General features: G+C 36.5%; 1 protein-coding gene across 5 annotated transcripts in view; it reads right to left on the bottom strand.

Moving 5' to 3' along the window:
• Window positions 1-14,433, bottom strand: part of Ckap5 (cytoskeleton associated protein 5) — a 94,655-nt gene that overhangs the window by 67,556 nt on the left and 12,666 nt on the right. For 3 of the 5 annotated variants that reach the window (XM_032903673.1, XM_032903677.1, XM_032903674.1), the window contains exons 2-4: window positions 5,179-5,271; window positions 2,990-3,183; window positions 1,185-1,391 (exon numbers count right to left, since the gene is read on the bottom strand). In XM_032903673.1, coding sequence (XP_032759564.1) covers window positions 1,185-1,391; window positions 2,990-3,183; window positions 5,179-5,235 — 458 coding nt within the window. In that variant the 5' untranslated portion in view covers window positions 5,236-5,271. Of the gene's footprint in view, window positions 1-1,184; window positions 1,392-2,989; window positions 3,184-5,178; window positions 5,272-12,402; window positions 12,424-14,108; window positions 14,224-14,433 lie in introns of those variants that run through there. The other 2 variants (XM_032903675.1, XM_032903676.1) reach the window with 2 other exon arrangements.

The raw sequence follows: 14,433 nt of genomic DNA, 5'->3' as shown, positions 1-14,433 counted from the left end.
TTTGAAGCACTTGCCTGACCTGAGACTGTCCGCTGAGCTTTCTCTCCATGTGTGCTCTGGCACTCTTGTACGGTACTCCCATTTATGCATCACATACACATGCGATGATAAAACAATTAAATAAGGACACTCTATCACCCAAAAATCTAGATAAAAGTCAAACTTTATAAAAGAATATTAGAAATAAGGCAAAGGAGAACAAAAATCAAGGATAGTTCAACAAAATTCAAGAATGATACTTTCACATAAAATAAACATGTTAAGACACTTATCTCCAAGATGTGAGTCATAAACCAAAGGAATGATCTTCACCTAAGATTTCCTCCTTTCTGTATTTTTTAATATGTAGGAATGCTCTGTCTGAACATAAACCTATATGCTAGAAGAGGGCATTAGATCCCTTCTTAGGAGATGGTCATGTTGCTGGGAATTGAACTCAAGACCTCTGGAAGAGCAGCCAGTTTTCTGCTTTTTTTCTTCCCCGCCTCCCCACAGCCAGTACTCTTAAATACAGAATCATCTCACAAGCCCTAAGTAGTGCCTACTTTTTAAAGTAGCTAACAGCGGACAATGACTGGAGATAGGAGGCAGGACTTAAGAACTGCCTAGATTTGGGTGTAGCTAAGTGGGAGAATACTCAGCCTTCAACTGGAAGGAGGATTAAGAGTCAGTTTAATCAGAACCACTGACTTAACAAAGTCAGAGTTCTCTACCAAATCTTAGCAACTTGTCCCTCAAGGACAGTGCATATATAAAGAACTTCAGTGTTCAGTAAGAACTCTAGGACTGAAGACACAGCATATACGAGTTATTTTTTTTTTTAATACCAAACCAAGTTTAGAACAAGTTATTTTTGATGTTTACCAAAAAGACTCCAAACAAAGGTTTGCTCTAGCCAAAATACTAGCTTTATACCTAACCTGAGCCTACTGTTGAAGCTAGCAGGAAAAAAACTGCATATCTATTGTTATCTATACACACACATAATTTTACAAAAAAGAGCTAATTCTCAAATTGAACAGAAATGTTCCCTGCTCACCTTCAATAGAAAGAATTTAGAGAAAATAACCAAAGAACAAACTTGAAGGATGAAATTAGAAGTTTAACCATCTCCATTTCTGTTTAAACCTAGAACCCAAATTCAGTCAGCATACTTAAGAAAACTAAAATACAAAAGGTCTCACCTTAAGGCTTTCCTCAGTGTTTCTATACAGGCCACTATGATCTTGGGGTTCTTATTATCCAGGCCTTTCAGGAGCTCTTCTTGTACAGACTCTCCTTTCTCAATCTCTACGTACATGAGGCAAATCTCTATGCCTAGCTCCTTGGCTTTGGCTTTAGGTTGGTTGAAGACTTTACTTACGACACCCGATACAACTTCACCTGTTGTTCTGTAAACACCACACACACACAAACGGATATGTAAGTAAAAAGAGATAAGCTCTAGACACACTTCACTATAACTTCAGTTTATAAGTATAGAATATCAGATACAGAATTGTCTTTGAACATTCTTTGCAGCCCTTCTTTAGGGTGTATGCATGTGTGCCTGTCTTATATGTGGGTGTGCAAGCATATACTCCATAAAGGATTGTAGAATTGCTATGTTTTGAAATAAGTTATTTTAGACATTTTTAGGACAAGAGAATTTATTCATACAATGAGGGACATATCTTTAATAAGGAAAGACTCAACTTCTTAGCAGAACCTTTTAGTAACTTTAAAGCACTGAGTGCCTTGTAAATTAAATAAAACTCGTAATTACTGAAGCTAAAGGAACCAATTAGGTTAGGGCTACAGGTAGTATTTGCCAAAAAAGCTTCTAATATCAGAAGAATTTGTCAAAATCCTTTTTTTAATCAAAATGTGTCAAAAGTTTCTGATATGCGAAGAAATAAAAAATTCAATCTTTTCATTAATATTGGTTATAACTAACCAAACTGTCAAACTGAAGATGTTTACTTGCATGGTCATTGAAGCAAAAATATCTTTCTTGTATAATTAATAGTCTCAACTTTTTGTGTGTGGAATCTCTCATCGATGACTTATTAGATACTAAGAAAAATCAAGTTAATAAAGTATAGACAAGTGAGTGAATGGAAACTTCTATCATCTATAGTTGGAGTCAAATAGGCCAGGAAACACTTTAGAATTCACTACCTCAACAAACAAACGGCCTTGGAAGTTAAATGGTGATTACATGTTTTAAGAGAAGTTTTTCATAATGCTCACTTGTTTTCGGTAAGGCTCTTATACTTTCTTTGTGATGACTTTACAGTAACTACTTCTACAAGCATGGTGGTTCGAATATGCTTGGCCCGGTAAGTGGCACTATTAGGAGGTGTGGTCTGTTAGAGGAAGTGTATCACTGTGTAGGTAGGCTTTGAGGTCCTATGCTCAGTCTCCTACCAGTGTGAAATGAGAGACAGACTACTTCTGGCTTCAGAGCAAGATGTAGAACTCTCAACTCCTACAGCACACTTGTTTGTCTGCCGGATGCCATGCTTCCTACTGTGATGATAATGGACTGAACCCCTGAAACTCTAAGCCACTGTCAATTAAATGTTTATCTTTATATGAGTTACCTTGGTCATGGTGTCTCTTTGCAGCAATGAAACCCCAACTAGAACACTAAGTTTTGAATAATTCCCATATAAAATGCTCAAAAAGAAAAAGGGCTAGCTAGAATCCTCAGAATGTAAAGATACTTGTTGCCAAACCAGAGGACTTAAGTTCAACCTATGGGACTTAAGGAGTAGAAAGAAAACTAATTTCCACAAGCTGTCCTCTGACTTCCACATGTACCCAAACACATAGAAACAAATAATTATTCCATTTTAGAGATTTCATGTACCATTTAGACTAATTAAAGACAATGAAAGACTATTAGTATGTTCTAAAATTGTAACAGAGGCTCTATAAATACACATACTTTTCTGTGTAGCCTTACACAGAGATGTTTACTGAATTGTAGAAATAAACTACTCACTTTCCTGCAACATGAGCATTTTCAACATAGACAAGTGCAGCTTCTAGTCCTTTCAATTGAACTACTGCGTTGGAATCTGTGACAAATTTTTTGATTAATCCTAAGTATTTGGACCATTCTGGACTCTTTTCATCCTTTATTTTCTGGAAGATCTTCAGGGCCTCTTCGTACCCACTTAATCTTGCTTTCCACAGCTAAAACAAAATTAGTATTTTGAAACAAGGTTAATGATATTATTCAGTAATAATCTGTAGAAGTAAAAGAATATCCTATAAGATAATTTGAACAAAATATCCCATAACAGAAAAAAGGAGTTTAAGAAATTCTGAATTCTGACAATTTTCAAAAAATAAGTGGTCAATGAACAATTTATTTTGTTGTTTTGAAACAGGGACTCTTTTCTGTCCTGAAACTCAGAAACCCACATGCCTCCTTGTGCTGGAATCAAAGGCCTGTGCCACCCATGCCCAGCTTCAATAAACAAAAGAATGTTTTGCCAAGGCTACCTAGAAATTCATAGCAAGGCCACAGAGGCAGCTCAGTAAGGAAGCTTGCTGGGTAAGCCTGATGACCTTGGTTTGACAGAACCTTCTTAACATTATGCTGACTTCCATATATAGAGAAATTCTGTCTCAAAAACCAAAAACAAAAACCCAAACAAAAATGAGAAAATAGCTAACTTGTTGATTTTAAGTAGACATTTGTAAGAAAGGAAATGGAATTCTCAACTCTACTATCTGGTAGAAATTTGCTTTAAAAATGGATAGGCATGGTAAATTATACCTATAATCCCAGCACTCAGGAAACTGAGGCAGGAAGATTGTCTTAGCTGTAGAGCCATACCCTGTGTCTAAATTAAATTAATAAATTTAAATAAAAATTAAAAATCCCACAGGTATAGTTAGGGAAAATGAAACCAATTGAAAAACATAACCACTAAATAATAATATAAAACATAAATTAACTATTAGCTTAAAATTATCCATAATTAATAGATGGTTAGTCTAAGAGGATATACACTGGAATATATATCATATAAACCAGAGAATCTAAAAAATGCTGGACATCAAATCAAGAGTCAAACCAGAATATAACTGCAATACAAAAATAATGAATTTGCAAATGAAAAAGCTACCCAACTTGTCATTTTAAACATATATTTTCTTCTTCTAATACACTTTTCTTTCTTTCTTTAAATTGTTTCCAGACTATGTGTGTGTTTGTGTGTGGTTTTGTTTGTTTTTGAGACAGTGTTTCTTTGTGTAGTTCCTTGTCCTAAAACTCACTCTGTAGACAAGGCTGGCCACCCTGCTTCCACTCTCCTTTTTGACTGCTGGGATTAGAGACAAAAATTTTAATGAAGCTAATGACACCTATTTTGTGTTTGTGAGATATGTGTGTGATGTGTAGTATGTGGTTATCTGTGTGACTAAAGGTGCACATGTGCCACAGTATATGTACGTGTAGAGGTCACAAGTCAACTTTTTGTAATAGCTTTTCTCTTTCTACCCTTTTTTTGGAAGCAGTGTCTCCCTCATTTCTGCACTGCATACTTAGGCTAGCTGGCCTGAGAGCTTGGGAGATTTACCTGTCTCCATCTCCCACTTAACCACAGGCTGCTGGGATTAGAAATGCAAACCAAACCATCCAATTGAGCCTTTTGCATACATTTGGGTTTAGAACTTAGGTCATCAGGCTGGAGCAGCAAGTGTTTTTTTAATTACTAAATCATCTCCCCAGTTTTTTTCCTTTTTCCATTTTTTTGAGACAGGGTCATTTAGCCCAGCAAAGGTTGGCCTAGGATTTGCTATATAACCAAGGATAGCCTTGATTTCCTGATTCTCCTGCCTCCAAATCTCCTGTACTGTCACACTTATTTCAAGTATATATGCTGCCAAAGCGAGCACAAGACACCTATTTCTAATGACATAAAATATGTTCTTAACAACACATCAGTGTTTTTTTAAATTGCCAATGTTTTTTACATTCTAAGTAAGGTATACTATAAATAGTGTAAGTATAAGCAAACAGAATAAGTATAACTAGTAGAAGTATATAGTATTAAATATATCAAATATATTAATACACATTAAATGTAACTATAAATAGTATAAGCAGATATACTATAAAGAGTATAACTGCTGATAAAACAAGTTAATAACAATACATTTATGTTCTAGAAGTCTTACCTTGTGTTCGCATTTCTGATCAACTGGTAGTTTCAACCACTCACTATCATCTCCCATTGTGCTTCTAGTTTTCTCTTAGAGTTAAAAGTACTCCTAGTCAGATAAAAGTAGATACTCGTTAACTCTAGTAAATAGACCAGCAAATAGTCTCATGGCAAAAGTGACTTTTCTTTGGTTATTTCATCATACATTTGATCAAATGCCTACTATTTAATTCCACTAATAGAACACTTTTCTTTCTTTTTTCCTTTTTGTTTTTTAAGACAGGGTCTCACTATGATTCTGGCTGTCCTCAAATTCACACAGATTTGCCTGCTATGTGCTACAATTAAAGGTGTGTGCCACAACTAGTTAATAGGACATCTTAATCAGAAAAAATGGGAGGTGGAAGCAGAAGGACGGATACTTCAACATCAGTCTCACCTACATCTAGTGAGTTTGAGGGCAGCCTGGGTTATGTAAGACACTGTCTCAAAAAAACATTTTTTTTTAAATGGGAAATATGAGACATAACAAAGAATAAAACAAAGAAATGAGGGGGCTGGAGAGATGGCTAAGAGGTTAAGAGCACTGACTCCTCTTCCAGAGGTCCTGAGTTCGATTCCCAGCAACCACATGGTGGCTCACAACCTTCTGTAATGACATCTGATGCCCTCTTCTGGTGAGTCTGAAGACAGCTACAGTGTACTTATATACAATAAATAAATAAATCTTAAAAAAAACAAAAAAACAAAACCAAAGAAATGAGCTACTTGGCCCTTAAAAGAATATTGGAAACCAAAGTATCAACTTCCCCTTCAACATCTTTGGCATATTTCTATTTAGTTGCTAGAAAACAAACAAAAAAACCCAGATATAATAGATAGCTCTGAAAGGCTATCCTGTTATAAAAGAAGTCTCCATTCACAAAAGAGGTCTACATTAGCAAATAGAGGAACATGTTTTTCTTCTCAGTTCCCTTCTCTCCCCTAAACCAGGACCGTGGGTTTTCTCACAGATCAGGCTAGAGCTCCATACTTAGGCCATGCACAGATGTCATCTACTCTTTAGGACAGTTTATCTGACTATCTGAACCAAACAGAAAGCCTTACCAGACTAGATTGTTTTTCAAAAACTACTCAATAAAAATCTTGAAAATATTCTCTAAGAGAAAGTGAATAATTTTGTTATCTTTCTGAGTTCACTCCTTGTTCTTTTATTCCTCTTACTCCTACTCTTCCTTAAGAAACATGAAGAAAAAGGCAACCCAACTGCCTCTATAAAACTGCTTTCGTTATATACTCTCAAGTGGCACTTGTTACTTTGTAGCCTGGATTTTAAAAATTATTATTGCTTTCTTGTATTAAAAAGGCCTCTTTAGGGGTTGGGGATTTAGCTCAGTGGTAGAGCGCTTGCCTAGCAAGCGCAAGGTCCTGGGTTCGGTCCCCAGCTCAAAAAAAAAAAAAGGCCTCTTCATAGTAAACCAGCTACACAAATAATGAACACAAACACTGCTTTATATGCGTGTTCTTTGTGTTTGTCCTCTTTCATGGCTGGTACAGAAGGTGTACGGTAAAAGGGAACGCCACTAATTTTTTTCAATAATTTTAACTTAAAATTTTTTAGTTTTTTTTTGTTTTTTGTTTTGTTTTGTTTTGTTTTGATGTTTGCAGAGGCGGTTCTTTCCTGCTACATTTAGAACCAAACTCTAGGTTGCTGGGCACATGGTGGGTGCCCAGAGCTTTACCCACTGGGTCAGCTTGCCAGTTCTTATTGGATTTTTTTTCCTTTCCTTTGCTTCCCATCCGAATTGTTTCTGTCTGTCTGTCTCTCTCAGAAACAGGGACTTGCTATGTGTAATAGCCCAAAAAAAGTTTGAACCCACGATTTCTTTTGCTTTAGCCTCCTAAGTTGTGGCTATTACAGGCATGAGCCACCAAGGAAGACTCAAGTTCTAGAATTTCTAACTTATACAACAAAAATACACATGCATTGTGTATGAGTGAAGCATCACAATAAACAAAACAAAACAATTAACAAAACTGACAAATTGTATGCTGGAGAGATAATTCAGCAATTGAAAGTATTTGTTGCTCTTCCAAATAACCCAAGTTCTATTTCCAGCACCCACATGGAAGTTTACAACTATTTGTTCTAGGGGATCTGACACTTTCTGATGCACAAGCTCACATAAGTAAAATAATATCTAACAACAACAACAACAACAACAACAACAAACCTGGTGTGTTAGCTAGGCGCAGTGGTATACTTCTGTATTTCAGCATTTGGAAGGCTGAGGCAAGACAAGCCAGTTTGAGGTCAACTAGTTCGTTAACCTTAGTAAGACCTCAAAAAAGTAAGCAAACACAAAAACTCTGATATGTGAACCTACCATGCAACCAACATATTGCAATACTATTGCCATTTCCACCCTCTTCTTTGCCCACAAAAGAACTTCCTTAAAGAATACTTAAATCTGTTTTTTGATGGAGACAAGAGCTCTCTGTCCTGAAACTCACAATGTAGAGTGCTTAAAGGCATGACCCACCATGTAAAATTTAAATCTATGTCCTAATCAAAATTTTCTTCTTTTGAGAGATAGCCTCATAAATCATATAGCTCTGACTGGCCTGGAACTTGGATATAGAAAGTCAAGCCTTGAACTCACAGAGATTCTCCTGCTTGTTTCCCAAGTGCTGGCATTAAAGGCATACACCACCATGCCCTGGCTCAATCATATTCTATGGACATCTGAATAAAGGTTATCACACAGTGTAGTTTTCCTATGAGTTGCTATTTCACCGTTTTGTTTGTAAAATTTATATATGCTAGTTAAACTGTGATTCAAAGGCTAGTGGGATAGCTTAGCATTGGAGTGCTTGTGCAGTCTGTGTGAGCCCTGTGCTCCTCTCAAGTCCTGTAAATAAAGTATAGTTCAGAGTCATGTTTACAAACTGAACTCTCAGAAACAAACAGACATGTAAATAAACATTTAGAAACTTGAATAGCATCAATTCTAACTTCTTCTATTGTAGCAGTTTTACTTAACAAGGCTTAAGTGTAAATTCAACAAGGAAAGTAAAATATAGAACGAGGCTGAAGAAATCAAGGCCAGACTCTGAATGGTCTTCTAAGCAAATGTTATAACAATTTAGGTATCAGTTCAAAAGTAACAGGCAACTTTGAAGGACTGTTATAAAATTACATTTGCTATCAAATTTGTATGTTTCTCGCCAGAGGCTTGTTTTTCAATTTATTTATTGACTAACAGACTGATGATTGATTGAAGTGCTAGAGATTAAACTCAGGACCTCTAGGTCAGTGCTTTACTAAGCTCCAGTTCCAGTCAAACTTGTATTTTTCAAAGAGGATCTGAGATGTGACTTGGTGGGTGGAAAGCTTGAATAGTACACACAAAGTCTTGGGGTCTGTCCCTACACTGCACAATCTCAGATGGTAAATCTGCAATTCAGGAGGTAGAGGCAGGAAGATCAGGATATCAAGGTCATCCTCAGGTACCAAGCAGTTACAGGACAGCCTAGGATGAATGAACTCCTGACTCAAAAACAAAAGTAATCAAAAACCATATAACACATATGTAAATCCATGTACAGAATGACTTGAAAAACAGAAAAGACAGGAAACCAGGAAAGGGAATAACATTTGAAATGTAAATAAAAAAATATTCAATTAAAAAAAACCTAAATAATACAAACAAACAAAACCAGAAAACAGTCAGAAGGCCATGAAGAATTTAAATTAAAGATGATGGTACTCTGGGTCTAAGAGAAAAGTCATGTTCTAAGTGCACAAATATTCCTTTTACTAAGTTCATGTTAACAAATGGAAGAGGGGTTTTAGACTAGCTGAGTTAAGACAGACATTAGATAAGCACTGATGTAGGCAGCAGTTGGGGACTCAAGCCTGGAGCATCAAAGACAGATGAACTAGAGATTTAAAAGTAGGAGTGTCAATAGACATATATAACTAAACCAACAGAATAGAGGACAGCACTGAGGGAGGAGTGCACAGTGAAAAGACCAAGGATCGAGTTTAGATTAAGTTAGCATGGAAGAGAACAGGCGAGGTTGGGTAGTATTGTTTGCCGAGGTAGAAGCGGGGCAGTAAGTTAAGGCTCTAATACCCTATTTTAACAAACAAAAAGAGTAACTCTCCAGGCCCAACAACAACAAAAGCTACAGCTCACCATGCACAGTGCCTGCCTAGCACACGCACAACCAATAAACACTATCCAGAGAAAGAAAAATATACTCATCCCAAAAGTAGTAATTCATGAAATTTTAGTTTTTAGTTCCTGAGAAAATTTTTATGATTTTTCTATTTTATCTTGGAATGCACACTGTTTAAACAATGTTTTGTCCCCGAGGCACTACAGACGGAGAAAGACCAGAGATAAGTTAGTCAGCAACATATCTAGAAAAGTTCCTGGGTGGGTTATATGAGTTAGTTTAGATGAAACTCTTGGAGATAGATACTCAGAATCTAAGGGCTCCAAGTGCTCAAAAAGGCAGCTAGTTATCATCTGATAGCAAATAGAAAGTATCTATTTCACTCTTAATTTTATTTGACATTAATTTATAATTTTATAGGACTCAAAACACTCAAAGTAAGTTTAGTTTCTAAAAAAATTTGTACGTGATACTTTAAAATGATATATTGAATAAATCAAACTCAACATCTAGAAAATAAAATATACTACACACAACACACAGACCCCTTAATAGTTCTATAGTCATTTTCTTTTACTTTATTGGTGCACTGACCAAGTAAAGAACTGAAACCAGTCTTGTCTCCCCTTTTTAGATAGTTTCACTAGACAGCTCAGGCGAGCCTCCAAATTCATAATTTTCCTGACTCAGCTTCCCATTTACTGGGATTATAGGTGTGTGTCACCACACCTACCTCTGTTATTTGTGAATTAAAGTGACTATTGGAAAACCATACTTTGTCTTCCTGTGCAAATATTAATTAACAATTATCATAAAGACCATGCTCTGATGTCCATAATTTATTTTCGAAGTAATGAAGAAACAGACAGAATAATATGGAATACATATAGAACAAAACCTCAGTTTCACAAAAGATCACAGTTAAAGGCTTGAATAATCTCTCCTTAGAGAAATGAAATGTTTTCCAATAGATAGAACAAATTAAAACCAAATAAACAATAATTAGAATGAATAAAGTGAATATGTATCAACTGATAACCAAAATTAATAACCAAAATGCAGTGAACTAATCCAGTAAAATAATAGGAATACAAAGAAATAAAATGTGAATAAAGTTTATAACACAGTTGAACCTTTACGACATTATGCTAAGTCAAAGTGGTATGATTCCACTTCTATACAATGTCCAAAACAGGTTTTTAAAAAAGTAAGATTAGTAAATGCCTAGGGCTTAAATATATCCATGTTTGAGCATAAAATCCTATCATAAATCGCAGACCCTAGTAATCTAGTATTCTTACTCTTCAACCACCTAAAAATTAAGGCACAGAGAGATTATGTGATAAATAATGTTAGAACTGGGCTTAGAAAGTTTCTGCTACTTTACATCCATGACTCTTCCTAACTACCTAAATGCTAAATGTGGTATGCTTCTATTTTAAATTTTTATGTTTTGATAGTCTACAATAACCAGAGAGCTAATAAGCAGCTTGCATTTGCCTTTTACTTGAAAAGACTCACTGGCAGTTCAATTCTTCTATGGCAAATTCCCAAGCTCTTGACCTACAAAGCTCTTCACTATCACAATACAAGAGCTCTGAATTTGATTACCATTCCTGGACCTCTCACTTTGGCTAAGAAAATGCTACTGCAGAATCATAGTATGAGCCTGAGAAGCTTGAGGAAAGATTTGCCCACTCAAAGCACAATCCCTAACTTTTATTCCAACTATCTGGAAGGTTAAGACAAGAGGATGACTCAATTCCAAAGGTTTGGGAGTCAGCCCAGGTAACATACCAATTATCATCAATATCACAAACAAACAAACAAACAAACAAACAAACAAACACCATAATAAACCAGAGCAGCAAGATGGTTCAGTGTAAAAGAACTTGCTGTCGAGCCTGATGGCCTGAGTCCAATCCCTAGGATCCACATGAAGCAAGGAGAGAGACAACTCCTTTAAGTTATCCTCTGGCATCTACATATAGGCTGTGACATGCTCATCATGAGTACATCCCCAAATAAATAAATGTCCTAAAAATTTAAAAATTTAAACCTTTTAAATGATTGCTGATATGCAATGATGCTCATTTGAGAAAAAAGGCAACCATAAAATAATAATAATGAGCCTATGTGATTAAAGACCCTTACTTAAAACACATGTAGGAAGAGCATATGGACTAAAAAAAGGATAAAAATTATGTAACTGTCATAGAACATTTAAATTACTATTACTTGCCCTAGGCCAAAAAGAATCTCATCTCTACATGAGGAGGAAGCAAAAACAACACCATTCTTCTAATAAATACCTTCACTGCCTCTAGATATTCCCATTAACAAGAATAAGAACAAAAGTGAATCACCTTGCTTGAGTATTCTGCATTATTGGAGGTAGAAATTTGAATGGCTTCTCTAGCAACTTATCTCACCAAATTTCGGTTGCTTTCCCTGTTCTGGGATCATGACCTTCCAAACTGAGACAGGTAAAGTGATGTATCATTTACATTGTGCCATTTTATCAGCAGGAAAGAAGGTTAGCTGAACTCTCCCTAATAGATGATCATTGTCAATGACTCCAAAATGGGTACTGTATACCAACACAGGCCTCTAGGGAGATGGAAAGCTAAACCCGCTGTGAATTAGGTCAACTTTGGGAGTTACTGTTCAACACTACCAAGGTGATTGAAAATCTAGAGCTTACTCATGCGGGAGGCTAGCCAGATCTCTAAATCCCAAGCTAAAAACCCAAGGCCCAGAGTACTAGATTCAGCTGCATCCCCATCCTGCCCCACCAGGTTAAACTCTGCTAAAAATCAATCCTCTCTTCACTCCAAGCAGGAACTAGGCTCGGGAACCACTCAAACACCGTAAAGGCCGCTGTCACCACCCACAATTAGAGCTGATGCCCGGACTTTAGCACACTGCAGAGGGCATTGTTTTCACTCCTTCCCGGGCTTACACTCTGAAAGGCCGGTTAAGTCCCATGTACTGTCCACTAGGACTTCCGGACCAGAACAGGATGCCTGCCCCCTTTTTGTAGTCTGACACTTACGCTACCCTAGCAGGGCGAGGTCGACCCTAATATATGTCCGTGCAGGATCAGCAGGAATACCCGGTAGCAGGCGGGAGGCAGCGGCATTGGCAAGTCAGCTGCTGGGAACCGCCTCCTACAGGGGCGGGGACAGGAGCACCGCTGTCAAGAGTGCCCGCCCCACCCTCAATGCTCCTTTGCACGCACACAGAACGCTTAAAGGGGCCACAGCGACCTTTACCGAGAGGTCTGTAGACCCAGGGTGCTGCCTCTAGCTCAGAGGTTTTCCAAAGTAGGAGATAAATAATGGAACAACTTGAAGTGGATCTCTGGTTTGGTAGTAATAAAGATAATATCACAGAAATAAAGGAGATGACTAGTTCCCAATACCATTAATTCTAAAGTTTTCGAAGGGTGTAAAAAATTTACTGCAAACAATAATCAAACCATCAGAGTAAATCATGGAAGCTGCTTTTTTCCCCCCATTAACTTCCCTAAGAAGTAGCAATTTTCAAATTGCAACAGAAAGACTTTGGAAATTCTAGCAGCTTTCAATGCTTCCCCTTGTCCTTTCACAGACTTCCTTCACAGCTAAAGGAAGGCTCCTAGGTAATATCAGATAGGTAGGATGGTACTAGGAGGCAAAAAAACTATGATAACTTTCCCCTCTTGTGAATGGCCTATCAAAAATTCCCTAAGAATTCGCAAGTCTATGTAAGCAAAGGAATATTGTATACAAATGCAATTGGTATATGTAATTATGTACTTTAAAAGGAAGTTCTTAAAAATAAAAAAAAAAATCTTAAAAAAAACCCCAAAACATAAAAGGAAGTTCTTTTGTAGGTAATCTGCATTAATACCTCAGGGAATAATCAGTACTTTTTCTTGATCCATCATCAGGTAAGGGTATTTACTGAACAAGCCTAGCAACCTTAGTTGAGTCTCTGGAACCACATAGAGATGCAAGGAGAGAACTCTACAAAGTTCTCTGACCTCCATACAATTAAAGTTAAAACAAAACAAAACCTCCAAAACTCAAAGAGTAAATACATGGTCTTTGAAATCTTTGAAGATTATCATTGAGTATCAATTTTTTCACTAATTTTTGTCTCTCCAACTTATTCATCAACTCTGAGTCCCTGTGTTCTATACCCAAGAATACTTAAAAATAACATCTGCAGATACATATAACAGTGATTTCTTCCTTTTTATTACTTGATTGCAAGATATAAATATTATGTTCCTATTTATCAGGTCATGACACTAAATTGTTAACATGTTTTGAAAAGAAATTGCTAACAGCCTTCTCACACAGGTTTTTGTATATATGTTCAGTTTTATTTCTCTTAAGTAAATACCCACATGCTTTGTGGTATGCAAGTGTATATTTAATCTTACAAGTAAATAGTCATTTTCCAAAGTAGCAGTTTGAACCATGTTGTATGCCCCTTCCAACAATTTTGGAAGTTCAAGGGTAAGTGAAATACTAGTCCTAACTTCCTGTCTGTATCTGGTTCTATACCTAAGAAATAAAGTCAGTTCTCTAAGCAATCATTAATGATTTGTAAATTATTTGTAAGATCCTTTTTAAAAATCAACCAGTCTCTGACTGTTTAGTATGAATCATAAATGTCTTTTTTGTTTTTTGTTTTTTGTTTTTTTTAGACGGCCCTGGCCATCCTGGAACTGAATCTGTAGACTGGTTGGCCTCGAATTCAGAGACTCACCTGCCTCTGCCTCCCGAGTGCTAGGAATAAAGGTGTGTGCTACCACCAATGCAGGTCCACTCTTTCAGATTGCAGATGTGAATAGTCAAATCAAGTTACTTTTCTTACCAGCAACCTTAATGGATCAAGAAAAAGTAACACTTGTCAGGACAAATGAAAAAAAAATGTATCATTTGAATCCATTAGTCAGAATTTTCTTTTAAAAGATTTATTTTTAATTGTATGTAAATATTTGTGTGTGTCTGTACCAGACATGTAAACATCCATGCAGATATCCAGGGAAGCCATTAGAGAATGTTAGATCTCCTGAAGCTGGAGTTACTAG

The sequence above is a fragment of the Rattus rattus genome, chromosome 5 (genome assembly GCF_011064425.1).
Source record: "Rattus rattus isolate New Zealand chromosome 5, Rrattus_CSIRO_v1, whole genome shotgun sequence".
NCBI classification, from domain to species: Eukaryota; Metazoa; Chordata; class Mammalia; order Rodentia; family Muridae; genus Rattus; species Rattus rattus.
This window is presented reverse-complemented; position numbering and strand designations above follow the sequence as displayed.